General features: G+C 45.7%; 1 protein-coding gene across 1 annotated transcript in view; it reads right to left on the reverse strand.

Annotated features, from left to right (window-relative positions):
* Window positions 1-25,717, reverse strand: part of RUVBL1 (RuvB like AAA ATPase 1) — a 40,246-nt gene extending 14,529 nt beyond the window's left edge. Inside the window, exons 1-8 of the mRNA XM_008697814.2 lie at window positions 25,467-25,717; window positions 21,830-21,916; window positions 15,391-15,523; window positions 8,394-8,545; window positions 5,200-5,289; window positions 4,244-4,393; window positions 2,444-2,507; window positions 818-1,016 (exon numbers count right to left, since the gene is read on the reverse strand). Coding sequence (XP_008696036.1) covers window positions 818-1,016; window positions 2,444-2,507; window positions 4,244-4,393; window positions 5,200-5,289; window positions 8,394-8,545; window positions 15,391-15,523; window positions 21,830-21,916; window positions 25,467-25,607 — 1,016 coding nt within the window. The 5' untranslated portion in view covers window positions 25,608-25,717. The remainder of the gene's footprint in view (window positions 1-817; window positions 1,017-2,443; window positions 2,508-4,243; window positions 4,394-5,199; window positions 5,290-8,393; window positions 8,546-15,390; window positions 15,524-21,829; window positions 21,917-25,466) is intronic.
* Between the last annotated feature and the right edge of the window lie 1,103 nt (window positions 25,718-26,820).

A 26,820-nucleotide genomic window follows, 5' to 3' on the forward strand; every position in this document is an offset into this window, starting at 1 on the left:
GGGACCAGGCCCCGACGTTCAAACAGGAGCACAGAAAACCAAAGAACAAGAAAACTACCAAGTACAGGGCCCTTGAGAGCTGGAAAGACAGTGTGTTCTCTGGGGCTCATCTGCTCATTTGCAGAGTACTCAGAAGAAAAAGAACCTCAAGAAAGTGCCCTGACCCAGCCCTGGGCCCATCCTGACAGGGTGAGCAGCATGCGGGTTATATGCCTTCCAGGCCTCCACTTCTACCCTTCCCAAAGGCAGACCTAAGGGGTAGGGGTGGGGGCCGGGGCAGGCACCGTGTGGCTCCAAGAAGATCTGGGATAGAGAGAAAATACTGGTTTTGTTATTGGTTTCATTATCATTATGAGATCCTGGTCCTCATCCTATCTTTATCTTTGCCACCAGGAGTTACTCTGCCATTTTGTTTCTTCATCTAAAACACAAAGCTAAGAATACTTACCGCCCACAGCTAGTATGAGGATAGAACTTAACATATGTAAGATCACCCAAGGCCAGCCTGTCTGACCTTACCTTTGCCCACTCCAACGGAATGACCAAATCACAACACACTACAACCCCAGAGACCATGTGGGAGCCCCTCATATTTAGTAACAGGGTGGCTGTTGCCTTGGGTAGCCATGATGGAATGAGGCTGATGCATGAACTACCTGTGAAGACTAGCCTTTGGCAGGTTTCTCTCAAAATGAACATGATCTCCCTTCATCTCCATCCTGACTCACGACATTATGGGTTGAAAGTGATCCCAGAGGAAAACATGAACCCAGATGGAATGTGGAAAAGCATCATGGCCAGCAGGGAGCCACCCTACCTGATGACACAGTTGCCTCGGTTGGATGCAAAGATGACGATGGGGGCGATAGAAGATTCCAGGGCCCGGTGCAGGTAGGTGAAGCACTCGATGTCCAGCATGTGGACCTCATCAACGAAGAGCACGCCTGGAACCAGCTCAGCAATGCCCTGATCGATGTACTTATTCACCACCTTGTTAATCTCCCCTCGGAGTTTGTCTAGGAGACAGTAAGAAGGGACAGGCAAGTCAGGTGGGGAAGAGGTCACCTCTTCTCCTCTTCCCCCATCCCAATTTGATCCAAAGCCAAGTGTGGGGCCCACTTTTACTGCTAACTATATGACCCCAGGCAGGTTACGTCCCCACTTCAGTGTCATGATCTGAAAACAGGAAGGAGGACCACGGAGAAGTCACAGAACTGGCAGCTTCCCCTGCCGACATGTTCTGTTAAGTCTGTAAATGGCATTGACAGTTTTGCATGTCTTCACAGGGGCATACACCCCCCAGTCACACTCTCCACTTTGCCTTATTACTCACACCTGTGCCCTGCCACATACCAGAGACATAGAAGTTGGGAAGCCCTGCATGAAATTAGTTTTCATATGCAAATTTTCCTGTTCTGCACTCAGCAAATGACCCTTTCTTTTGGTCCTGTGTGAAAAAGCTTCAGTTAATTAAATTTCAATCAAGTGCCTAGATGAAGGAGTAGGGTGCTTGCAGAGTCCTCTCTGGAAGAAACCTGTGAGGAGTGCATGTTCAGAGGAAAGGTCCAACCTAAGAGCTCTAGAGGGACAGGTCTCTCAAGAGCTACAAGAGCCCACCTGAGGTCACAGTCCTCATTCTCCAAACCGGCTCCCGTGCTATGATGAGGAGGGAGCTGCTCACAAACACAGAACACGAAGGTCGGATGCTGCACCTTCCACCAAAGCTAGGAGGCAGGGGTGGTCCAAAGAGGAGGTCGTGGTCAAAACCACGACAACACAGAAAATACTCTTGGTGACTCTGATAGAAAGGTCTCAGATCGTTCCACTGGCTAACACAAAACAGATCACAGAGGCCTTAATGTTTAGCATTTTAAAGTGACAGAGCTATAGGTGGTGCTTGGAAGAAAGAGGGATGTACCAGTTGGGAAGAGAAGCAAGATAAACTATAGGTCCACGAGGAAGCAACAACACTCCTGCCATCTCTGGGAAGTGCGCAGGAAGCTGAGCCAGGCGGGCTGGGAGCTGCCTTGCGGCTGCAGGACACAAAACCCAGACCGAGGCTGTGGAGCTGGCTGTGCTCGGGAGTGCTCTGGCGGGAGCTATCCTGCACAGCTGGAGTGATACCGTCCACTCTGGGACCTCGAAGGGACCAGACAGTGTGACGGCTTCCATCCTCAAGGATGAGCGCGAGGCCAGTGAAAGCGTCCGAGAGGCTGCGCCGGCACTCCAGGCCAGGCGGCCCACGTTAGCCTTCTTCACAGCTGTCTAAAGTAGCCACGGACTGCTCGGGTGAAGTCAGGCTCTGAATGATGAGAAGAAAGAACCTGTCCCAAGGCATTTCCTGAGGTCCGAGGATTCACTCAAAAAGCCTCACACAGTACACATCAGAATCCAGGGCCCTACGGTTCTGGTTCTTGCTCGCAGGTCTTGCTATTTCTCTTACCTGTGATTTCTGTCTTCTTCGGCTTCATTAACTGGCCCATCATAGAGAGGATGTCTTGTCCCCCCTGCAAAACAGAAGACTCACAGAGTCAGTGCCGCTGCAAAAGTCTCAACACCACCACCACCATCACATTGCTTCCCATTGTCAACTGGACACAGGGTCCTAGGTGCGGAGACCCCAGACACCCTCACTGGAAAGTGTGAGGAGCTTCTAAACACAGAGGAATTTTTAAGAGGTTCCCCTTGGCCTGCAAGAAGGAGCACAATTTCTTCATGGGAAGTACCAGCTCTGTGGGGCCTGCCCCAATCTCCTTTTCCAGCCATAATCCTTTTCCCATCCCACATTCCCTGACTAGCCACAAAGGACCACACCCTTCTCTCAGCACCTAGGCTCTTGTACGAGTCAATGCTTTTGCATATTCTAGTCCACCTGCCAGGAAGCACAGTCTCTTTTCCAGGAAGCTCCATTTACCAACATTCAGGTCAAACGCCCTCACGGGCCATCTGATGCCTACCCTCTGCCGAATGCTCTGGTTCCTTTGCGGACTGATGGACTGTTGAGGGAAGTGCAAGGACGTACTTACCTGTGTACCCACGTCTCCTCTCTCTAGACTCGACTACACAGTCACATTCAGCAAGTCCTGCCCTGGAGCTGCTTGACCGGGGGAATCGACCCTGCAGGAAGGTCGGCTGCTAACAGGCTCGCCCTCCCGCCAGCCCCTCCCAGTGCGGTCTGCAAGAAGAGGCGCTGTTCTGTCATCTGCCTAGCAGCTCGTGATCCCTTCTGCCAGGCCCTGGGACAGAGGCGGAGGTGCTCACTAAATGTTCAGCAAAAAACATAGCGAATGTTTCCCGAGAACCTACAACATCTGACCCTGCAGGATAGGAACCATTATACCCTCTTCACAGAGGAGGAAACTCAAAACCAGAGCACACTAAATCACAGAAAACCCAGGGACACTAAGTGACTAATGGGAGGAGCTCATTAGTGTCGGAGTGACAAAACCCCTGACTTCCAACTCTCGGCCAAACACTCTAACCAAGGTGAAGGCTCCTGGGAGGCTGGTTTGGGGACAGCTGTTCCACATACTGAGGAACCTCTTGGTCCAAAACAATTCTTCAGCAATCTCTTGGCCAAGGCTGTAAGGGGCAAAGCACCCAGGGATCAAAGCTCAGGTCAGAAAGCCTAGTCCCTGCTAGGGAAGAGGTGGACTATCATCAGATGAAGAGGAAATCAAACTGAAAGACTGCCAGCAGGGGAGAGTTGGCATTTCAAACTCACACATTTCGCAGAGACATCGTACAGTCATACTGTACCTCCCCCATTTTACTAGTCAAGGCCTAAGTACACACCTTGTCAGCAGGAGGACAGACACAACCCTGCTCCGAGCTAAGACACTGAAGAGGCTACTGAGCAGGGGGAAAGACACAGCTTTGTCAGGCTTTCGGAAATCCTGCAAAGGGCTCCAAGAACACTCCTGCCCTCCACCATTAACACCCAGAGAATCCCAGGCGTGAGCCCGCTTGCTGGAGGGAAGCCACAGAAGAAGCTGGCTAGCTCAGGGCCAGAGGCTTGGCTGGGATAAGAAACAATACACATGAAATCATCTGTGACTAGAGCATTTGAATTGGAACAAAGGAGTCCCTCGTAACTCATGTCGATGTTAATTGCTGAACATTACAGATAGAAAAGGATCGTCTGCCCTAAGAAACGGCAGCAAGACTGACAATTCATTCCCAGAGCTTCCGTGCACACACAAAAGGGCTCGTGTGCCAGGTCACGTCCACATTGAGGCCGTACCTGCGGCCGTGCGTTGGCCACATCCAAGTCGTGCAAGGTCACGTCCTGGATGATTTCTTTCTTCTTGTGCACATCCCCCTTTGGCAAGGGGACATACTCTTCAGCTTCAAGGTCGAATTCTGTGGCGTAGGTATCACACCTGCCCTGCCTCTGCAGAAAGAAAGAAACCTGAGTGCCCGGTGAGTGTTCGCTGCCAAGTCCCCAAATGGCACAGTGCTAAGTGAGATAAAAGCCTCAGTTCCCAACTGCGAGCCTGACAGCCTACTTGACAAACTCCAAATACGCCCACACCCCCGCTGCCAAGAGAAGGAAGCTATCTGCTCATCACTGGGCTCCAAAAACCCAGTTGAAAAACACCTGATACTTTCTCCAAGAATCTTTTCCCCCCCTCTCTTTCTTTTAACTGTATGCAATTCCTGATAAAGGGCAAATCCAGTAGATTAACTGGAGACGGAGGGAGCCGTTCAGACTCTTTTGTAGGTGGGTGATTTATCGTATGATATGAAGTATTATGCTCATCCATTAAACAGTGAGGAACACTGTACAGGACACTGAAAATCAGATATAAAAAGAATGCCAACTAATGCAGCATTCCTTTCCACATGCATATATCTTGGGTAGAAAATACCAAAGAGATAAAAGGAAGATTAAACGCACTGCACACTTCAATTTGAAAATGACTACAGTTGTTCTGCTTTCTCACCCGGTACTCCCCCTCTAAACAGGCTTTAGTATTTTCCGAACAGACTGTCTGTTTTAATCACGAGAAGGTTAAAGAATGAAGATAAAGGGAAAGCAAACTTTATTCAACATAAAGGGGCAACTGCTGACCTTCCCCCAGCACCCCACCAGACGCCAGCCCCTCCCTGCATCCCATAACCCCTGAAGAAAGCACCCCCCAGCACCCCCACCTCTTGTCACCTAGGCCTGCTTGTGCGAACCAGGCATAAAGTTACCTTCACGGCCCCGCTGTTGGCTTCAATGTAGATCACATCTCCAGCCTCTACTCGCTCTTTCTGCAAACTTTCAAAAATGCTGGGGTCCAGCTTAAAAAAAAAACAAACCCAAAAACATTTGACTCAGGGAACTGTAATACATATTGTATCTATTTCCGACATGTTGTAAGGTACCTTTCCACAAGAGACTCGAGGTAGATAATGACTGTATGGAGAAAGCATATCTGTGTGGGGGTGGGGGTATGTATGCGCGTCTGCGGATGTGTCTGTGTGCATGGATGTATGAGACAACTGGCTTTGGGAACGTGTGTCCTAGAGACAGCTCGAGAGTGAGCACACCCAAGGGGAACGCAAGGGGAGACCTATTACCCTCCTTCCTCTTACTCCTGAGGTCGCAAACTGGCAAATATGGCTCTCACTGCTTTTAGGTGAGGTCCACGCTGTCCGTGGGACCACAGGCCCTAAGACCCCCTTTTGAGATTGCTCTCCCTGCTTCAATTCTTCTCCTCCTCGCCTCGGGTGGGGGTAGAACTTCCTGTATGTGAAACACCCACTGGAACCTGCTTGCTCTTCGTGGCTGGCACTTGGTGGTCCTATGATTTTGGACAAGGCTCTCTGACCCTCAGTTTCCTCATCTGTACAACAGCACCCAGGTGTAAATATCCAGAGGGAAACACAAACCAAGCGTTTTGATTCAAATCTGTGCCTGCTCCCTGGAGCCTGCCTGCTTGTATCTCCAGGAAAGAAGAGGAGCACATTTTTGACCACTGCTTCTCTCCTGATCGTCCAAATTCATGCTACCCTTAACGTTCAATACTCTAGGACAGCATCTTTTGTCAGGAATCAGGATTTAAACCTGTTTCTCTCTGTTAAACTTCAAGGAGAGCTGTTTTTCTCAAACTTTATATTTTATAATGTGAAAAACACTTGGGCTTTGTCTCAAACAAAACTAAAGAGTAAAAACTCAGGGCTCAGTGAAAGAAGCCAGACACAAAAGAACACATGCTGTATGATTCCATTTACATGAAATGTTCAGAAAAGGCAAATATATACAAACAGAAAATGGATTAGTGGTTGCCAGGGGGTGTGTGGGTGGGAATGGGCACTATTGTCAACGGGCAGGAGGTTTCTTTTGGGGTGATGAAAATGTTCTAAAATTGGATGGTGGTGCGACCTATACCATTCTGTAAACAGATAAAAATTCCTTGAGTTGTATGGTTAAAGTGGTGAATTTTATTTAAAATTACATCTCAATAAAGCTGTTAGAGACAGTAACCACAGGAACACACCCGGGGTTCTGCGTCACTGGCAGGGTGGGGCCTGGCAGCCTCCTCCAGCAGAACAGTGCTTGGTAAACCCCTGACGCAGGGCCTGGCATGAGGGAGGCACACGATAACGATGGCAGGTATGGTAATTCTCCTCCTTCACAGTTCAATACCTACACCAAGTATCTGAGCTCTGTTTGTCCAAATACCTTGTACATATGCTCAAAGCAGCTAGAAGTACTCATTTGGGAAGAAAAAAAATTCGTTTTCTCTTTTATGTTATTTTCTTGAAGAAACTGCAAAGCAGCCTAGTGGAGAACTGAAATGCAAACTGCGCGCCTTATTTCAGCTCTCCTACACTGGGGAGTACTCCTTTTTTTTCTTGCCTCAAGCATTTTAATATCGGTTAATTTCCCAAATGAATTGACTGAAGATGTAATTACTGGAAAAGCGGCAGATCCTACCAAGAAATCTAATTAATACAGAATGGGAGAGATGAGGGGGAGGGTTAAAAGAGATATTTGCAGAGGCAAGCTCCTGAGATGGAAAACCTGTTAGGAAAAAGAAAAATGACCCTCTGAAGAAGTGACATTTTTATGATCTCCATAAAGCAGTGACCAAGAAACCACCTTACAGAATCACAGAACCATAAAATCACGAAGACTGAAGATGGAGAAATTATATGGTTGATCTACCACAGGTCACAGATGGGCAAACGGAGGCCCAGAGAACTCAACTTACTCCCAAAGGTCACACAGAAAGTTGGAGGGTAGATAGCATAACGGCTGGGACTCAGAGAGTCTGCTCTGCCACTTAACCAGCTGTGCGCGCCTAGGATAACTGCTTAACCTCCTGATGAAGGCTCAGTTCCTTCATCTGTAACGTGAGGGAAATTACCCACATGGGCACCCATACACGTAGAAAGCTATACATGACAGCAGATGAGATATTTGTCGAAGCACTTAGCCTGGGCCTGGCACATCCAGTAAATAAGAACTATGATGCTATTATATTTATTAAGATATTGTTTATTATAAATAATAAGGCAAAGCCTACAATCCCAATTGCCGCGTTTCTCTAAATGAAGGCTCTCACAGTAACAGCTACCACATCTTAGATAACCAGGAGCTATCCCCCAAAGCTGCAACTTTCATATCCTTCTAAGAACTCTACAGGATAGGCAATCATTATCCCCATTTAATAGATAAAGAAACTACTGCTCAGAGATTAAGTCACTTGCCAAAAGCCGCGCTGTCAGCAGCAGAGCCTGGTCTCCCTTTCAGACTTTGCCGGACTCCAAACCACATTCTTCCCCCGGCACCCCTGCTACCAGCATCCCCAAGGTTGACAGGACAAGTGTCTGAGGAGGGTAATGGAAGGCCTCCCACACTGCCACCACTATGGCTTCTCCACAAAGCCCTAGCCTGAGCAGTCAAGCACTGAAGCCACTACAGGTTTCTAGGCCCTGACGCATAAAAGGAACGGCAGTCAGGATTCTGTGTTTGGCCCCTCGGGATGTCCATCCATCACCTGTTATACAGCTCTTACCAGATTACTCAATGTGAGCATGAACAATGGTATCTGAAACATTAATCTGTAGGTTCCGAGACAGGCCCAGAACCTTCGACACATGGTCACAATACAGGATACAGGATGGCAAAAGGTAGACACGACTAACCACACAGCTCACGTTTTAATTTCCTAGGAGTCAATGGGAAAAGAGCTATCTTTTATTGGGTCTTCTTGTGTACTCGCCCTATTCTAGGTACTGTTTAATACACATAACATCCCCAAACAGCCCTGTGACGTAGCATCACCCACAGTGTACAGAGAAAAGTGGGACACAGAGAGGTTATACCACTTGCCCAAGGCCACACAGTGCTGAGAGATTCTGAAGCAAGACAAAAGAGTCCACACATGGGTACTCACTTTCAACTGTTTGGTTCCTTTGGCCGTTTTAAGTCCTATGATCACATGGCTAATGGTTTTGCCGTACCCTCCCATGGGGTTCTCTGTCTCACATGGAGTCAGCTCTGTGACTTCGCCTTCATAAACCTCCTTGGTCTCCTTTATCCGCAGCCCTGGAAGAGATGGCAGGTGAGCCCTGGTGAGAAGCAGAATTTTCTCTCACATATTCATACTCTCTCTCTTACTCCTTAATAGCCTTTTTTTTTTTTTAAAGATTTTATTTATTTGTTCGACAGAGACAGAGACAGCCAGCGAGAGAGGGAACACAAGCAGGGGGAGTGGGAGAGGAAGAAGCAGGCTCATAGCAGAGGAGACTGATGTGGGGCTCGATCCCATAACGCCGGGATCACGCCCTGAGCCGAAGGCAGACGCTTAACCGCTGTTAACCGATGTGCCACCCAGGCACCCCCTCCTTAATAGCCTTTTTAATCACAAAACTTCCATGTCACCAAGACTGACAAGTCAACCTTACTAATGCACATTCAAGGGTATCACTCTGAGTAGAAAAGTACTATAAACATAAAAGTAACCTGGAGGAGCTATTCAGAATGCAGAAAAGCAATTTTATTTCAACTTTGCAAAGGGACTTTCTAGGTTCAAATCTAGAAGTAAATAGGCTATCATTCTCAAAATCGTCTCTGACATCTGCTACACCTCCAGGGTATGAAATTTAGCATTAGCCTCGAATGCCTCTGAGCCCAAACCATCTACTCCACCAGAGCAGCAACTACATATGCCCTCGTATCCTGCATTTTTGACTCTCGAAAAAAAATTTAAAGCCAATGGAATAACTCCCCACATCCCTTGTGACACTGTCAGGCCTAAGCTAGATATAATTAGAGGTCCACGCCAACAGCGAGTGATACTTGACCTGCCAGGTATCCTGGGCCTCTGGCTGACCCTCAGTGCACACCCAAAGAAGGAAGACCAGTTGTCATTCAGTATTTGCAATGGGTTGTCTTACAAGTTTTCCAAGGCCACAATTTCCAAAGCAACCCCCCAATAACGCACAATCTTCAGATTAGAGTATTATCAGTGAAGGCAAATGTCTCTCTTTGTTCTAAACATCAACCACATTAGCTGCTCAATAAATGTTTGTTGTCAGACAAACTAAGAACTGTGGGCAAATTAATTTTTAGAACATGATCTCAGTGCCTTTTTATGAAATGTTTTTGCTGCCTAAAGTACTTCCCTCCTTTTTGGCTTCACCAACTCCCCAGTTCAAATACTTACTCCTTCTAGAAAAGCTTGCCTGACACACCTTCTTCGTTACCCTCCAGGTGACTCCCATGGCAACACTCACACATGGGACTGCTGGGACTCGGGCAACCTGACCCTCCCTCTGCTAGACTACCAACAGCCACACACGTAAGTGGATGAATGGAGGAAGTTACTTGAGGGTGTGAGGGGGTGTCATCAGGCAGACCAATCAGTACCCAAGCAACACGTCTACAGACACTTCTGCACATTCTCTGTAACGACCGAGATCTCTAAGGAGGTTGCCACGTGATGCAACAGCCCAGGTCTGCCATAACACCCTAACCCTAAAACCCAGGTCTAGTCTGGATCAAACCTTTCTGCCTCCAAAGTCAACACAAGCACGTCCCTGCTCACTGGTGCAGGGGGACAGGGAGGAGTGACTGGAGGGGGCATAAGGAGCTTCTGGAGTGCTTTTTTTTAGGAGCTTCTGGAGTTCTAATGTGTCTCTTGATCTCAGTGCTGGTTACATGAGTGTGTTGACTTTATGAAAACTCAAAGAGCTAAATACCTATGATTGTGGGGTTTTTTCCTATGTATATGTGTGTGTGTGTACACACATGTTACACATATGTTCATAGCCATACATATATATTATGCTTTAATAACATGTTAAAATTAGAAAAAGAAAATTGCGTTTGTCTAATAAAGCAATGATAATTACTAGTAAGTAAAGATTTTCTTACAACGAGAAAACAAATGCATACCACTGAACACTGCTTCTCTGAAAACACATGCGTACACACAAGTTCTCCCCAGTTCCCAAAGTCTAGGTCAAGGGACACAAATGTTTTTCTCCAAAACCACAGATGTATCACAGGTAAGTTAACAGCCAATAAATCGGTTTTCCTGGGATTCTACACCAACAAGAAAACCATTTTCAGTCACCGTACCTGCCATCAATCCAGAGGCAAGGAGGGAAACATCCTTGGGTCAAACTAGTTGACGATGCATTTAAAAGGAGTCCCTACATTTAGGGAAAGCTGCAGGCCACACCAGGAGGACCACACTATAAACCTCTAACCGTGGCAGCCTCTTCACCTGCGTAAGCAGCCTTCCCGCCCAGTCTAGAGAGGGCATGCGTGTCACTGCCTCATTCGATCCTGCCCTGGAATCGTGAGGATGAGAGGAGGGTTCAGCACGTCCCAACCCACCCCTGTGAAACAGCCAGAGTGAGTACACCTTATGTCCTTTTACAGCTTTTACAGAGGGGAGGTCAGCTCCAAGAGGTGGAGCCAAGGGTCCTTTCTCCCTTCGTGGTAGACCCCAGACGAGGGTCCAAGTCTTCTGGTTCTGACACCAGCTCCTTCCCACCATGCCACACCACACCACAGGGCCCCAGCTGGCTGACAGCCTTTCCAACAACATTTGGCCCTGTCCTTTCCCCTTCAGGTAACATGTGCCCACTGACCTCAGCAGTCCTTTTCTGCAAGCCCTTGGGTGTGAGCCTAGCCTCCATCTAATTTATGTTTTGCCCAAAGGAAAAAACAGAAATGTAAGGGAAACTCATAGGTTAAAAAGATGTAAGACACATATCAACCAAGCTATCATGCAGACCCTTATTTGTATCCTGATTCAAATAATAATTCAAAAAAATTTCGAAAAAGAAAAAAACACATTACAACATGAGACAAATGGAAATTTGAACACTAACTAGATATTTGATGACATCAAGGAATATACTGTTCATTTTTTCTAGGCATGACAGTGGTACAGTGCGGTTTTAAGTCCTTATTTTGCAGAGATACATACTGAAATATTTATGGATGAAAAAGTAGGTCTGCAATTAACTTCAAAGGATCTGGGAGGGGAATGATGGGGACTATAGATCAATCAAGATTAACTACGAGTTGAAGCCTGGTGATAGGTCCATGGGGGAAGGTCATCACTTGACTCCTTTTTGTACATTTGAAACTTTCCCAACTAAAAGTAAAAAAAAAAAAAAAAAAAAGGAAAAAAGCAATGAAATACTGTTCTACAACCTCTAGGATCACTACAATTAAAAGCTGACCATATCAGGAGTTGGTGAGGATGCAGCAGAGCAGGAAGGTTTGCACTGCGAATAAGGGTGTAAATTGGTACAAATACTTTAGAAACAACATGGTACCGTCTTCTAAAGTTGGACACATGGATACCCTACATTCCTGTAATTCAGCTCCGAGGTATCTACCCGCTAGGTATGCGCGTGCTACATGCAACAACACCGATGAACCTCATAAACATAACTTTGTGGAAAAGTAGCCAAACACAGAAGAATATATCCTTCTACACTGCCCGACTGCATATACGAGGTTCAGAAACAGGCCTAACTACTATAATGTTAGAAGCAAGACAGTCATTCATTCGGAGAAAGAAGGAAGGATGGAGATTGGGGGTGGACACAAAGGGTACTTTGGGGTATTGGCAATACTCTTTTGACTGGGTGCTGACTGCAAGGGTTTTCAGTTTATGATAATTCACTGAGCCATACACTTATGTTCCATGCACTTTTTTGTTCTGTGCACACAACATGACCAAGTCACTTTAAAAAGAACACTTTAAGTAAATAATACTAGTGAGACCTGGCAAAGGAGGAACACTGATGGCTTACGTTTAGAAAAGAATATTCTAATCCTCAGCTGGAGTCTACATCATGGTTCTCTCACCCTTTAGCATCACGATAGGCCTCTGTAATCTTCAGGCCCTGGCTGGACTCAGACCATTTGCCTCGGAATCTCAGAGGTTGGACTGCCATCGTCATTTGTTTAAAGCTCCCCCAGTGATTCCAACATGCAGCCACAGCTGAGAAGCACTCATTTAAGGAGTGAAGAACTCCGTCCTACTCACAATGTAGAGCCGTCAACTACCTCTGATGACAGGTAGCCCAGATAGGGTTTGGGTGTCCTCACCATCAAGCCACCTCTGTTCTGATATGGAAACTGCCCAGTGGCACAAAGAAACACTGCCAATGGTGTCAGACACTCTCGATTACTTCCCACTTTTAAATGTGGTCATTATCTTATCATTGGTTCGGTTGCCTTCTTTCCCCAGAAACCCAACCAGGACAAAGACACTCTGACATTAAAGTTAAGAAGAAGTTCTACTCTACCTTCATTCAATCTGATAGCCTACAAATGGAAGTTTTGGAATGGCCCCAAAAGAGAGGCTGTGTTTCATTTTTGCCTTTCCAAATTCTTAGTTCCTAAACATCAAAACAAAAATTTTCCAAACCTACATGAATGTATCAGAAGACTGTGACATACTTGGAAAATTCTGTACTTTTAAAATGAACTTTTTTTTTAATCAAAACTTTTATATCCCACAGAGATAAATTCCTTCCAGTGGAATGCTCCCTCTATTTCCTGTTAATGACCATGACATGAAATTCCTTGAGTGGGGAAGAAAGGCATTCCCGTCTCTCACTAGTCCCCGTATTTGTTTAGAAGTCGCTGTGCGCTGACAAGCAGGCAGGGGATGTGGCTGACGGACAATGAAACCGGCTGTTAGCCGGGGAAGGGGCCGAGCTGGCGCTGTCTCTGGCAACGGCAACACAAATGACACAGGTTTCATCTGCTGGCTCAGGTTTCTAAATCCCTGACAGGGACCTTCATCACGTCAAGGAAACAGCACAGACTCCTTGCTTTTTATTTCTGGTCAGCTTACCGCTTCCTCCCCACCCCTCTGCCAACTTCACAGGAATTCAAAGGCAGAGGAAGATGGGCAGGGTTCCTTTTTGAAGACAGTCAATGGCCTGCCTTTTCATTCTGTGGCAGGATCAAGAAATTCTCTTTACCTCACTGCCATCAAAAGAACTGCACTGCCCTCTCGCCTCAAAAATGGCAAATCCCGAAGCAGATGCCTAGGAAATTTACCTTTATTTTTTCCAATTTTAAAGCATTAAAGTTACTTTTATGCGACCTAAACACATGCACTTATGTAAAAGTCAGTTTTGTCAGATTTGATCAATCGGAAAAATATTTTTTAGTGAATAAAAATACATTTGAGATGTACTCATATATTTGAGCCAGTTGTAATATTTTACAGTTCATCTCATTAATTAGCGAGTTAAATAAAATCTTTGGCACATGTTCATTAAGTTTTTAAAAAGGACGCAGAAAGATTTTAAAGCCGGAAGAGGGTCTTGTGAGCCATGTCCACTGCTATTCCAGATACGATGCGAAAGTCCAAAGATAGCAAGACACGGAAGAACACCGGCTGACCCTCACAAACATACACACTGCTAAAAAAGCAACACCTGAATAGGTTCCATTCAGATAAAGTGTAAAGGGCAAGACTCAGCCACACGGCTGTACCGGCTCCGATGAGCACAGAAGCCTCGGCCACACCGCTCTAGTGCCCTGCAGGTCCATGTGGGAGGGGTGAGGGGCTGTGGCCAGCCAGGGCACACGACAGCTGCGGGGCCTGCTCTGTACCTCGAGCTGAGCACTGATGGAATATTTACTTCGTATTAACTGTTCAACTACAGGCGTGCTGCACCTACTTTCCTATATGTATATCTCAGTTTCAGACAGCCACCAGGGGTGCCTGGGTGGCTCAGCCATTAAGCGTCTGCCTTCGGCTCAGGTCATGATCTCCGGGTCCTGGGACTGAGCCCTGAGTCGGGCTCCCTGGTCAGCGGGGAGTCTGCTACTCCCTCTACCCACCCCCCCTACTCATGCTCTTTCTCTCTCTCTCTCACCCTCTCTCTTAAATAAATAAAACTTAAAAAAAAAAAAAAAAAGAACGTTTACCTTGTTTTGACGACCAAAGGGCCTGGAAAACTGTACAGGCACTCTGACAAGTGTTCATAACCCATGACTCAGCAACTGCATCCCAGAGATAGACTTCCACATGTGCAGGCACACACCAAGTAGCTTTTAATATCTTAAAAGGCATAAGCTATTTCTACATGTAGATGTGAAGGAAGCCGGGATTTTCCCAGACTTAGAGCAACAAAAACGGGGCAAGGAGGCTGGCCCAGACATCCCGGCTGACAAGAGGTAAATATTTGAAAACGGCCATTTTCTTTTCACACCAGATCTTCAGAGAATCGGCTCCGGAATCAGACCGATACAGGTTCAGACTGTAGCCCTGCTACTTACTAGCTGGGTTACTATAGGCAAATCATGTAACTTCCTGAGACTCTGTTTCATCAGATGCAAAATGAAGTCAGAGAACTTTCTCTTAGAGGAACAAAAGGCTATAATCAATGCTGGGGGGACCTGGCATACAACTAGTGCTTGATATGGTGGCTCCCAGCCCCGTAAGAGTGGCACCATAAGCCTCAAATCTCTGCCCGTCCTCACATAGTTTCCTCACTCTCTGATAGGCCACAATTCTGGCTCGATATCCAGGACCAGGGGCATTCCAGCATCACGACACACAAAGCTTTTGGCTTAAGTCCAGGCCTTTTCAGTGGACAGTCATCTCTAAAAGCATAATAAGGCTGCCAGGAAAATCTGACTTGTTTTTTAAAAAATCACTTCACAGCCACATTTATTTTGTCAGGTGAGAAACCCCAGCCCCATAGCCAGGGCCCACACTTGCCAACTGCTAAAGTGTTTCAATTAGAAAAGTTGGGTTCTTGTTTGGCTTGCAAAGACAACACCAACGGTGCCAAAAGAAAAATGGTAGTACAACAACTATAAGTCATAAAGGCATTTGCACAACAAAGCGGCTTCAGGGCACTGGGCAACAGTCTTGCCACAGACGTGATACTCACCAATGGCCCTGCGGAAGTTCTCCATCAGCACCTCCGTCTTCTTGATCTCCGTGGAGTAAACTTCGCTCCCCACCATTGGGCAGAAAGGGACCTTACTACCCAGCTCCTGAGCAATAGCCAGAGCTAGAGCTGTCTACAGAAAAAATGGAAATGCACTTGTTTTACATTCTTGAAAATACAGTAATTCAGAAATACATGCTATTAAAAAAACATGAACCAGGAATAACTGAAAATCTAGTCCTTTTAGTTGTAACATCATCTGGCATGTTTCACACAATAAATGCTGAATGACTTTTGTGGACAGGCGATTTATAACCCAATGGCATCTTTAATCATCCTGTAATTACAAGAGCTATCACTCACTGACACTTACCAGCACAGGCCCAGCTCTAAGTGCTTCACGTGACCCTCCACTCACCTTACAAAGTAGACACTAAACTCTCCCCACTTTACAAATGAGGAAACAGAGGCATGGAAGAGATTAAATAACACGTCCTGGGAACCATTATCTAGAAAATGTCAGAGTGGGAACTTTAAGTCTAGCAGCAGGTTCCAGAGATCGTGTTCTCATTGTAATCAATAGTCTTCTAAAACGCTTCCCTCAGTATCAAAACAGGGCCCTGACCTCATGCCTCGGAACACTACTCCAGGGTGGTTTTTACAGGCACAGGAGGACAACAACCTCCAGCGAATCAGAAAACCACTAATCAGAGAATGAATCACATGACATTCGCTTTGTATTAAGTGGCCCGAACACAGAGAATGACACAGGAGCTAGGTTCTGAAGCTATGAGCTGGTCTGGTCCGAAGTTATACTTGAACATGCCCTTGTAAACTACAAACTGATTTTTAGTAACATGGCTGCAGCTGGCAGATGCTAAACACAAGCAGATTTAATAGCTGCATGGTCACGTATCAAGTATGAAAATCCAATGCACTAGAGCTGGTACAGGACAGGAAAATGTCATGGCGTCTGAATGCCTGTTTTCATCTTTGTTCAACTCTGAAACAAGAGCCTGAGTAAGGTCAGTTCCCAAGGTGCACAGACTAAGCAAGAAAGCAAGCCTTCATTGAACAACAAAGTACATCTCTAAACAGTATTTTAAAACTGGCCCAGAAAAGGTTCCTCTTAGAAGGAACCTTTTCAGTGCCATTTTGGTGATAGTTTTAAGATGGTAGAATGTGTTAGAGAATCAGCATGTAGCGTAGCACAAAAAGCACTGGCAGGGGGCGCCTCGGTGGCTTAGTGAGTTGAACGGCTGCCTTCAGCTCAGGTCCTTGTCCTGGGGTCCTGGGATTGAGCCCAGAGAGCCCTGAGTCGAGCCTGGAGAGCCCTGAGTCGGGCTCCCGGCTTGGCAGGGAGCCTGCTTCTTTCTTCCTCTGCCCCTTTCCTCCCCCTGCTCAGGAGTACCCTCTCTCTCTCAAATAAACGAAATTAAAAAAAAAAAAAAAAAAAAAGCACTGGCAGGCAGGGCAAAAACTGGGTTGTAGTCCTGGCTCTGCAACTAATTTTCACGGTGACCCTGGGCACATGGCAAATCTCTGGTGCTGGATTTCCCCACCTATCAAATCAAAGTCCTAGCTTAAATCACAAGTCACAAACTAGTTGCCCACAGCCCGGTTCTGTTTCTCCCTGCTGAGTCTCACATGTGTTTTTAAACTCAATTTGTTGCCCATTTTTTAATGTTGGGAAATTTCACATTTTAAAAATCCAGGTATTTAGCTTCTTTTGAGAAGGTCTGGCCACAATGGGCCCTCACTACCGCGCAGCGGTGCCCGGTGTGGACCTCTAGAGCAGTTGCCAGCTTCGGTGAGGGCATGCCACTCTGGCCACCCTGAGCCCTCGTGCTTGCACCCATGCCCTTCCCTCATCCCCACGGCCTGAGTTTGTGACCTTGGGGCTAATAACTCTAAAACTGTTATTCTCTGGTACTCCAAAAGCAAAGGGAAAATCTCTGGAGCATGACAGGGTACAATGTGAGGAACAGTCTCTAGTACCACACCCACCTTCTACCCAAACCCACCACCTTCTCACCCAGGTATCTCCACAGGCCCTGACTCCACACCTTCAGCTGTGAACCTCAAAGACAGAGACTATATCTGGTTCAGTGGCATCCCCCCCACCTCTACCTAATACAGGAGAGATGATCATATCCTTCCACTAAAGTATGATAACTGCTTGGTTAAGAAATGCTTCAGGTGTGTCCAGATTCTTCCATTTACTGGTTCCCAGAAGGCAGGTATACAATACAGCTATTACATTCACATCTGTGCTAGACGGTGCTAGATCATTTGTATGAGGTCTCACTGAATCCTCCCAACTAGCCTGTGAACCTGATGATCTAGTATCTGATATTGTATTTGATATTTGGTATTGTATTTGACAGATTAAGAAACTGAAACACACACGTTACTAACTCACCGTAGGTCAGTTACCAAGCAGCAAAGCCAAGATGCAAACCCCGATCCCCAAAACATTATTTCTTTGTGAGTACCCCCTATGTAAGTGGCAAGTGGCACACAAAAAAGAGGTTGTTGCCAAAAGAAGACTGAAACCTATTTTCAATCTCATCTGAACGTCTCCTTTCTCTAGAGCCTAAATATAAAGCCCCATTATTAATAGTGTGAGGTCCTCAAGAGTGGACTGTCCGTATGAGCCATGGATTTGCATCTCTAAAATATGCACCGTATTTCTGCCTGCCACTTAGTTACGCTGCCTAAGCCCTGGATCTCATCAGCACACTGTGAAGCAGGAGAGTTACTGCATGCCTTCATACACATGGAAAGGGACTATACTGCTGAGATCTTCTATTTCCTAGGAGGAAAATGATACAATATTACAAAAGGAATGAAGGGGGCGCCTGGGTGACTCAGTCAGTTAAGCCTCTGACTCTTGATTTTGGCTCAGGTCATGATCTCAGGGTCATGAGATCGAGCCCCCAGTCTACTTGACCCTCTCCCATTGCTCCTCCCCACTGCTTGCTCTAATACATGCGCTCTCGCTCTTTCTCTCTCTCTCTCTCAAATAAACAAATAAATAAATAAATAAAAGGAATGAAGAATTTATGCTGCCAGGAATATGACACACTAGAAAGAGCCATGGAAAATGCTTTCTGTTACAAAACGCCCAGAAATAAAGGAATAATAATGAAAAATCTAGAGTAGTAAACTACCGTCGCCTTGAAAGTTCAGAAGGTTTTCACAGACCGCAGAAACCTCAGCAAGATACAGTGGTAAAGGGGAAACCCCTGAATAAAAAGGAGCCCTGAAGGGCCATGCATGAGTAGAAAAGGTGAGCCATAACAAAAAATACCCTGACGTACAAGGTAGAAACTTACCCGTCCTGCCATGGCTCTGGGTGAGGAGAAAAGTCTCCTCAGCATGTTCTCAAACAACTTTAGGATTAGTCTTTGTGCTCATGACCAGAAAACCCATGCCACAAATTTCATAGCAAGTGCCCTGGGTAGGGCAGTCGGGTCCCTCACAAGCACTCTCAGAAGAAGCCTCGCAAAGTTGATCAGCCCAACATAAGTTCACAAGCAGACAGAGAATACAGAAAAAATGAAGACACTGAGTCATGAACAAGGAACAAGAGGCATCAAAAATAGCCAGTTTCAGATTTTTAAAAAAGCCAGATTTTGAAGGAAAAAAAACCTGAACTTAAGAAGGGGATGGTCCTTCTTTACCAAAAACAAAACCAAAAACAAGCTAATACACGTGGAATGACAGATTTAGAAAATCTCTGTTTTGCAACCACCAATGTGGTAACTAATACAGCAATAACCATCATCAGAACGCTACACCCTTACAGTGAAAGGATATTCGCAACATCTCAGTGTGTCACTTCCGATTACTAATTAGTTACAAAGGGAACCAGGACCTTCACAGCAGAACTTGGCCTCCGGCCCACCTGTCCTGTCAGCCTCCTGCTGGGATGCAAAGGGCTACAACATCACCAGTGCAGGGTTCCACCAGTGTTTAACATTTCCTACTGAAGAAACAATCAGACAATCGTTGTCAGCCTGCTGTAGGACCTTCTTACAAAACAACTGTCCTGGACTCTTCAAAAATGTCAAGGTCAAAAAAGACAACAAACCCAAAAAAGGTGGGGGGGGGCGGTTAACTGTTTAGATAAAAAGAGACAAAGGCACAACAATGAATGCAGTGTATGATCTTTGATTGTGTTCTGAATTTAAAAATATAAAAAATGAAACAACCCCAAACTGGAATGACTTGGAGAAATTTTAATATACACTAGACATCAGCTAATGATGTTAGCAACATTAAATTTTCTTGGGCAGACACTGGTACTTTGGTGTCATAAGAAAGAGTATGTCCTTGCACTGACTTTCAAATGGTTCAGAAATAGAGAAAATGCCAATGTCACAAAATATTTACAAATTACTTATTTACGTGTGGGGCATAGAGAGGATCATCATACCATTCTTCCAACTCTTTTTCAGGTTCAGAATTTTTCGAAACGAAAAGAAGAAAAATATTCAATGGGTTGGATTAAACAGCAGCTTAGTTATAGCCTACAAAACAATTAGACTGGAACAGAGGTCTAAAGAAATTACTCAGAATGCAGCAGAGCCAAAAAGAGAGAAAATATGAAAAAGAGACTGAAAGACAAATAAGACAAAATAAGAACCGCTGGCCCAGGGTTTCCCAGTGTTGGCACTACTGGTATTTCGTGCTGGATAATTCCTTCTTGTAAGGACCACCCTGTGCACTGTGGCATGTTTAGCAGCACCTGTGCCCTCCACCTACGAGAGGACAGTTGCAGTCCCCACTCAACCAAATTCTGACAACCAAGAATGTCTCTAGACCTGGCCAGTGTCACTTGGGGGGCAAAACTGCCCAGGCTGAGAACCTCTGCAATCAAACATTATCTGACTAGGGTTCCAGAAGAGCATAAAGAGAATAAGGAAATGCAACATCTGAAGAGGTAAAATTGTAATGATACATATCGCAGTGAAGGGGTATCAAGAGATACTTATCATAGTGAAATACCAAAACCAAAAACATCTCAAACATCCAGAAAGACGAAATCCTCAAAACTAGACTTTTCAAAAAGCAAAAACAGAAGCCAACAGGTAGCAAGCACCAAGAGAAATAGTACCAAGAGAAAATAGCTATCAACAGAATTATATATCCAACATAATGATCTTTCAAAACAAGGGCAACATAATAAATACAAACCTGAGCTGGCAAACTTCTAGAAGCAACTTCTAAATCATGTACTTTAGGAAGAAGAAAAATGGAAGAAGAAGGAAGTTCTAAGCTATCAGAAGGAACAGTAAGCAAATAAATGGTAAATACACTGGACCACCTGATGTTCCCTGCAGAGAGATAGTCAAAGCTCACATTTACACGGCACTTTAAAGGTTCTTCACGAATACAGCACTTCTTCCTCTGTTGTAAGACACCAGCTTACATGATTTCATGAAATCAATTACATGATTTCAAAACGATAATTCAAGTCATTATCTTACAACTGACCAGTGTAACAACTGTCTGAAATGAGGCACATGTTACTTCAGAAAAGGTGAAGGTACCTCCCCCGGAGCCCCACAGCAAGTCCACACCAGAGCTGGAATCTAAAGCTTATTTCTTTACAAACACAATCCCAAGCTCCTACATTCCCCTACCAAGTGGTCCTGTTGAGGTACATGCATGACTCAGACTGGGGGCTCTGGTCCATTTCATGTATCTGGCCAGTCCCCCCACAGATCCCAACAAGCCATATTCTCTCCTCTGCCTGGAAGGCCCTTTTCTCCCCTGCAAAGCCAAACTCTCTCCCAACTCTGCAGGGCAAATGTCAAGTCTCAACCCTTCCAGCTTTACCAGGCCTCAATACCACCTCCAGCTCAAATCCCAGCTGCATTTAAGACCAGTCAGTATCTCACAGCTTAGTGGTCAACTGAAGTATTTTGTGCTGTCATGGTTTCCTCTCTCTGCGCTGGACACTGGAAGCCCCTTAAAGATAAAAATCATCTAATTCCTTTCTTCTTTTCCCCCCATCTCTCACACAGCCAGAATAGTGCTAGGTAAAGTTAGCCTTCAAAAAAAAATGGTCACTGACTGATTTTCTTTCCCCCCTCAAGTAAGATGTCATCCCCAAGATTTAATGAAGCCCTAGGCCAACAGAAATGTATTTCCAAGGCAAAGGGACTGGAAAGAGATAAAGGACAAATTCTAGACACAATGGAGGCCTCTCCGAGGACTTCATCCTCTCTTCTTTGGAGGTCAGCCAGGATAATTTGAATTTTAGGAGCATGGATTTTAGATACTCAATTGTATTATTGCACATTAGTTTTTCAAACATACGTATAACCAATTTAGCTAAACAAAGACTAGTTAAGACACGAATTCAATTTGGCTTAAACATTAAGATCATTCTCTTGGGTAGATTTAGAAAATGAAAGAAAATGAGTACCTTGCCAGTTCCAGGAGGTCCTGCCAACAAGACAGCTCTTCCAGCCATTTTCTTGCTTTTGATTAATTCTACTATCACACCACATGCCTAGACACCACAATGGAAAGAAATAATAAATCAGTATTAAAATGTTTCACATGGGGAAAAAGTCCAGTTTCTGGTCCAAACAATTCACATACTCAATTCAGCCAACACTGAGCGCCACTACACTGCAGGCACCATTCTAGGTACTGGGAGCAGTGGAGGGCGACAAAAAGAAAGCCTGTGGTCTTGGACCTTGTGGTCTAGTGGAAGGCACACACACACACTGTAGAAGATCACTACTGCAAGAAAAGGGTAACGATCTGGGGAGGCCTCTCTGAGGACACTGTATTTGACATGTGAAGCTCTGGGCAAAGGGCAGGCAGTGTTGCAGACAAAGGAAACAGCAAATTCAAAATGCATATCCAAGAGACAGAAAGGCTGCAGTGACCAAAGCAAAGATAAGGAGAATGGGAAGATGAGGTTCAAGAGGCAGGCAGGGGCCAGGACTCACAAGATTTTAGTCCATTGTAAAGTTTGGATTTTAATCTATATGTAATGGGAATAGGCTATGCATCCAGTGATGATTTCTTTTTAAAAGACCTAGATGGCACTGTGTGGAGAATGGTTGGTAGGGGTATAAATGGGAGCAATGATTTCTACCCTGGGAGCCAAGGGTAGACTCCAGGGGCCCACACACCTCCTGAGATTGTGAACGAAACTGAAAACAAACTGTGTATATAGGTTCCAGGGAGGAGAGTCACTGCTTTCATCAGATTCCCAAATTATCCCATTAAGGGTTAAGAATCAAGGCATACACTACTAGTTGGCCATTAGTTAACTCCCAGAATGTCGCAAAGCAAATGCTGCACGTGAAGTTAAACCTAGGGCGCCATAAGATTAATTGAATGACTTCCAAATCCTCAAGAGTAAATTACTTGATGATTTGTTGTTATACCTTAAGTTCATACTAACTCTGAATACTATTAAGCCATTTACAGCAATGTACATACATGTACATATATATAAATACATGTATGTATATATGCAAATTCCATAAACAGGTTACTGATTTTATGTATTTTAGAATATTTAACTATAAATTGGGTTGAGAGTCACACTTACTGAACACATATCCCAGGACTACAAGATTTCTTACATTGACTTAGGGCAGGCCATAGGTCTTTTCTCTGGGTGGTGACAAGGTCTTGTGAACCCATCTTATCTCCTCTACACCACTACTTCCTATGGACTGTGGAGAAGTACCCTGGTCCCACACTTAAGACAGCCACTCCAAAAATGTGGGTTCAAAGAATACATGTGGATGGGCTATATTCCATTTTTGACTCAGTTGGAAAAGCACAGTTCCCTGAAGAGAGCCCAGATGCTATTCTTCAGTGTTGCATTTCTAAGAAGAAAATAGAGCTACCCACTATGGTCTTTTCCTAGAGCCTTGTAATATCATAATCCTCAGCACTCCCTGGGAAGAAATTTTCCAAACCGTGGATATGTACTCTGACACACCAGGACCTCTTCCATTTACTCTGTCTCAGTTTAAGCTCTCAATTCTCTCCAGTGAGATATGTTCAGTGAACTCTAAAATTTAAAAAGAACTGGAAGGGCCTTTAAAAGATCATCTAGTCTAACTCTCCTTTTTCAGATGAGAGGATACTAAGCACCAAGGAGACTGCTGATGTGACCAGAGTCGTGCAAGGACCTGGAAGCTGCAGCAGGATACCTATTAATTCAATAAATAAATAAATACTGAGCCCTGATAATAAGTAAGGTTTGGTGTATATAATCATATTTAATCATCTCTACTGTCAGGAAGCTCATATTCATAAGGAGGCATAAAGCATCAGAGTTTAGAGCGTGGATACTGGAAGGCACCTGGGTGGCTCAGTCAGTCAAGCATCTGCCATTGGCTCAAGTCATGATTCCGGGGTCTTGGGACAGAGCCCATGTCGGGCTCCCTGCTTAGGAGGGTGTCTGCTTCTCCCTCTCCCTCTGCCACTCCCCCCACTCGTGATTTTTCTCTCTTTCATATAAATAAATAAAATCTTAAGAAAAAAAGAGCATGGATTCTGGAATCAGACAGCTTGGGTTTAAATACTGTCTCTACCACTACCCTCTGAGTGACCTTGGACCTACCTACCTAACCTGTGTACATCAAATCTCCTCTGAAAACAGTTCATAATAGTGGCACACACGCTAAAGGGCTTAAGGCTAAAGTGTACTACTGTCTGCAACTTACTCTGAAATGCAAAAGTGGATTCATGGATGGATACATGAACAGATGTAGGTTAAACCAATACAGTAAAATGTTCATTGTAGAATTTAGGCACATAGGTATTCACTATACAAGTCTTTTAACTTTTTTGTTAACATCTGAAAAGAGGCCGAGTAAAGTAGGTAACAATTATTAGGATGTAGGCAAAAACAAGACAGTGGAGATAACACTGCCTGGCACACAGCAAGCACTCAGCCAGTGTTAGCTATTTTCAATAACAGGTCCTCAGTAAGCAGAAGCTAGATAAAGAGAAATTTCAAAGTCCCCCTGACCCTGTCAATATTTCCATTTTTGGAAAGATGATGCTCAAAATAGAAACCGGAGGCTTTTCTTTGGCCCTTTCTTCTAGCACAATCCGGCTAGGAGGCAAGAGTCTTAACCTGGTATTAAGTGCAGGTGTCTATAGCTACCAAACCACGGCAAGGCCAAGGGGCATGGATCTGACCTTAGAGCACAGCAGGCTGAAAAGTGGCTGTAATATCACAGAGAGAGCACTGATTTGAGAGTCCGAAATACATGTGGGTACAAATCCCAGCACCACCATTACTAAACTGAGTGGCAAATGGATAGGTGAAGTGACCTCAAGTGGGAACCCTCAATTTTTTCATCTGCAAAAAATAATACAAAGAGCTTGAATAGTTTCGCGATTATAGTGTAGGTGAAATGACTTGGCATCACTAACCCCTTAAGAAAAGTGGATTTGATTGGAGTGGTCAAAAAGGATGCTGGAGCGTGGCTGAAGCAGACTGCTCCTCTCCCTAATTCCCATTTTCCTCCTTCAGCCCCCAAGCCTTGGGAACCAAAGTGAGTTAGTTCCAAAGTGAGTTTTCTAAGGTTGATCACTTCCCTACTTTAAAACCCCCATGGCCTCCCACTGCGTTCACAGAAATCCAAATTCCTTATCACGTCCGACAAAGCCCTGCAGGAACTGACCTCCACCAAAATGTAGTAATTATTTTATTTACTGGTAAAACGTTTATCGTCTCTCAACACACTAAAATGTAAGCTCCATGAGAGCAGGGACCTTAATTAACTTCTTCCCAGCTTATCCCTGCGTCACGAGGAGAGCAAGGCACAGCGGAGGGGACTCAATCGTGATCTGATGTCAATGAGGTGAAGGAAGCAGTCAACCACCCGCGTGGGGTCAGCACCTGCTCTCCTGGGACTGCCCCTTTCCCAGTCCCAGGGCGGACCTCCCTCGCCGCCCCCGCCCCCCGTAGCCCATTCTCACTGCCCTACGGAAACCTCGGCGGGACATCCAAGCGCACACCCACCCTGAGCCCCCCACTTCAGCGGCCTCTCAACTCCCGGGCCCGCCCGCCACACCTCTCGCGCGTTCTCCTGGCCCACGAGCCCCGAGGCCGCCTGCTTGGCCAGGCCGCTCTCGTCCAGCCCCAGCCCCTTCACGTGGCTGTGGGAGGCGATGCGCTGCGTCTTCGTGGTGCTCTTCACCTCCTCAATCTTCATCTTGCAGACGCCGGGAACCGAAACCAGCGTGGAAAACGGAGAGCTAGGACCACACGCCCAACACCCGGGTTACCATGCGGCTGTTACTAGGGCGGTTAGTCAAGGCCCGCCTTACTCGGCGTTCCATTGGCGAGGACGGGAACGCCTCCGCTCTCCATTGGCTCTTGGCTGCGCCCATCGAGGCTGCCGGTAGGGCTCCGCCCACCCACTTCCGACTGTGTTGCTGGGTTGGCTTCCCCCGCAGCCGGCACTTCCTGCTCTGGTCCTAGGGTGAGAATGGGAAGGAATCTCGTCCCGACTTTGGTCTGGGGCACTAAAGTGGGGTCCTGGAGTCCGGTTCCTAATCGTGCCATCCTATCATCGCATTTGAACGTCATACCCTTCTGCGGAGCTCAAGTTATTACATCTGATTCGAAGATGAAGGAAACAAGTTTAGAGCTTAAGCTTTGACTTTTACTTACTGAGCAGTTTTATGACTCCCAAGCCATTGCTTTGCCTCCCTGGGGAGGCCAGCTCAACCAACCACTCCCACCCTGGCTCCGCTCAAGATCCTCCCTGGAACTGTTTTCCTCCGCTTCTCCTGGCTTCCACCCTCACCCTTTATTTAAATAAAGTTGGCAGTGAATAACATGTTTCCAAAACTCTACATCCCTGTAAGGTAGTGCAAGTCCTAATACAGATGAAGATGCAGACTAAAGCACAATAACTTAGCCCAAAAATAATCACATTACTGCACAGTGAGTAATCAGAACTGGAGAACTTGACTGAGGACTTGAGGCTCCACAGCCTGTATAATCCTCATCCCATCCCACAACCTTAGATGATAAAACCAGCAAATATGTCTTGTCAGATTTGACACTCCTTTATGACATTCCTGAATGATATCCACACTCCTTCTAACACAATACAGTCTCCCCATTCATCCATTCATTCAACAAACATTTGTTAGGACCTGCTATGAGCCAGATGCTACAATGCACTAGGGATGATAAAATCTCCAGCATTGACAAGCGAGGTCCTTATTTAGGAAACTTGCAACATGAGATGTGCAGGGACAGGTGAATGCACCTGGTGTGCAAGCTCAGAGCAGGGCCACCAAGAACAGCCTGGAGAGCCAGGGAAGGCATCACGAGGAGAGAATGCCTGTGCCAAATCCTGACCAACGAAAGACTTCCTCAGGAGCAATTGGTATGTTACTATTTTACAGGTTAGT

Source organism: Ursus maritimus, unplaced genomic scaffold (genome assembly GCF_017311325.1).
Source record: "Ursus maritimus isolate PB19 unplaced genomic scaffold, ASM1731132v1 scaffold_14, whole genome shotgun sequence".
Classification (NCBI taxonomy): Eukaryota; Metazoa; Chordata; class Mammalia; order Carnivora; family Ursidae; genus Ursus; species Ursus maritimus.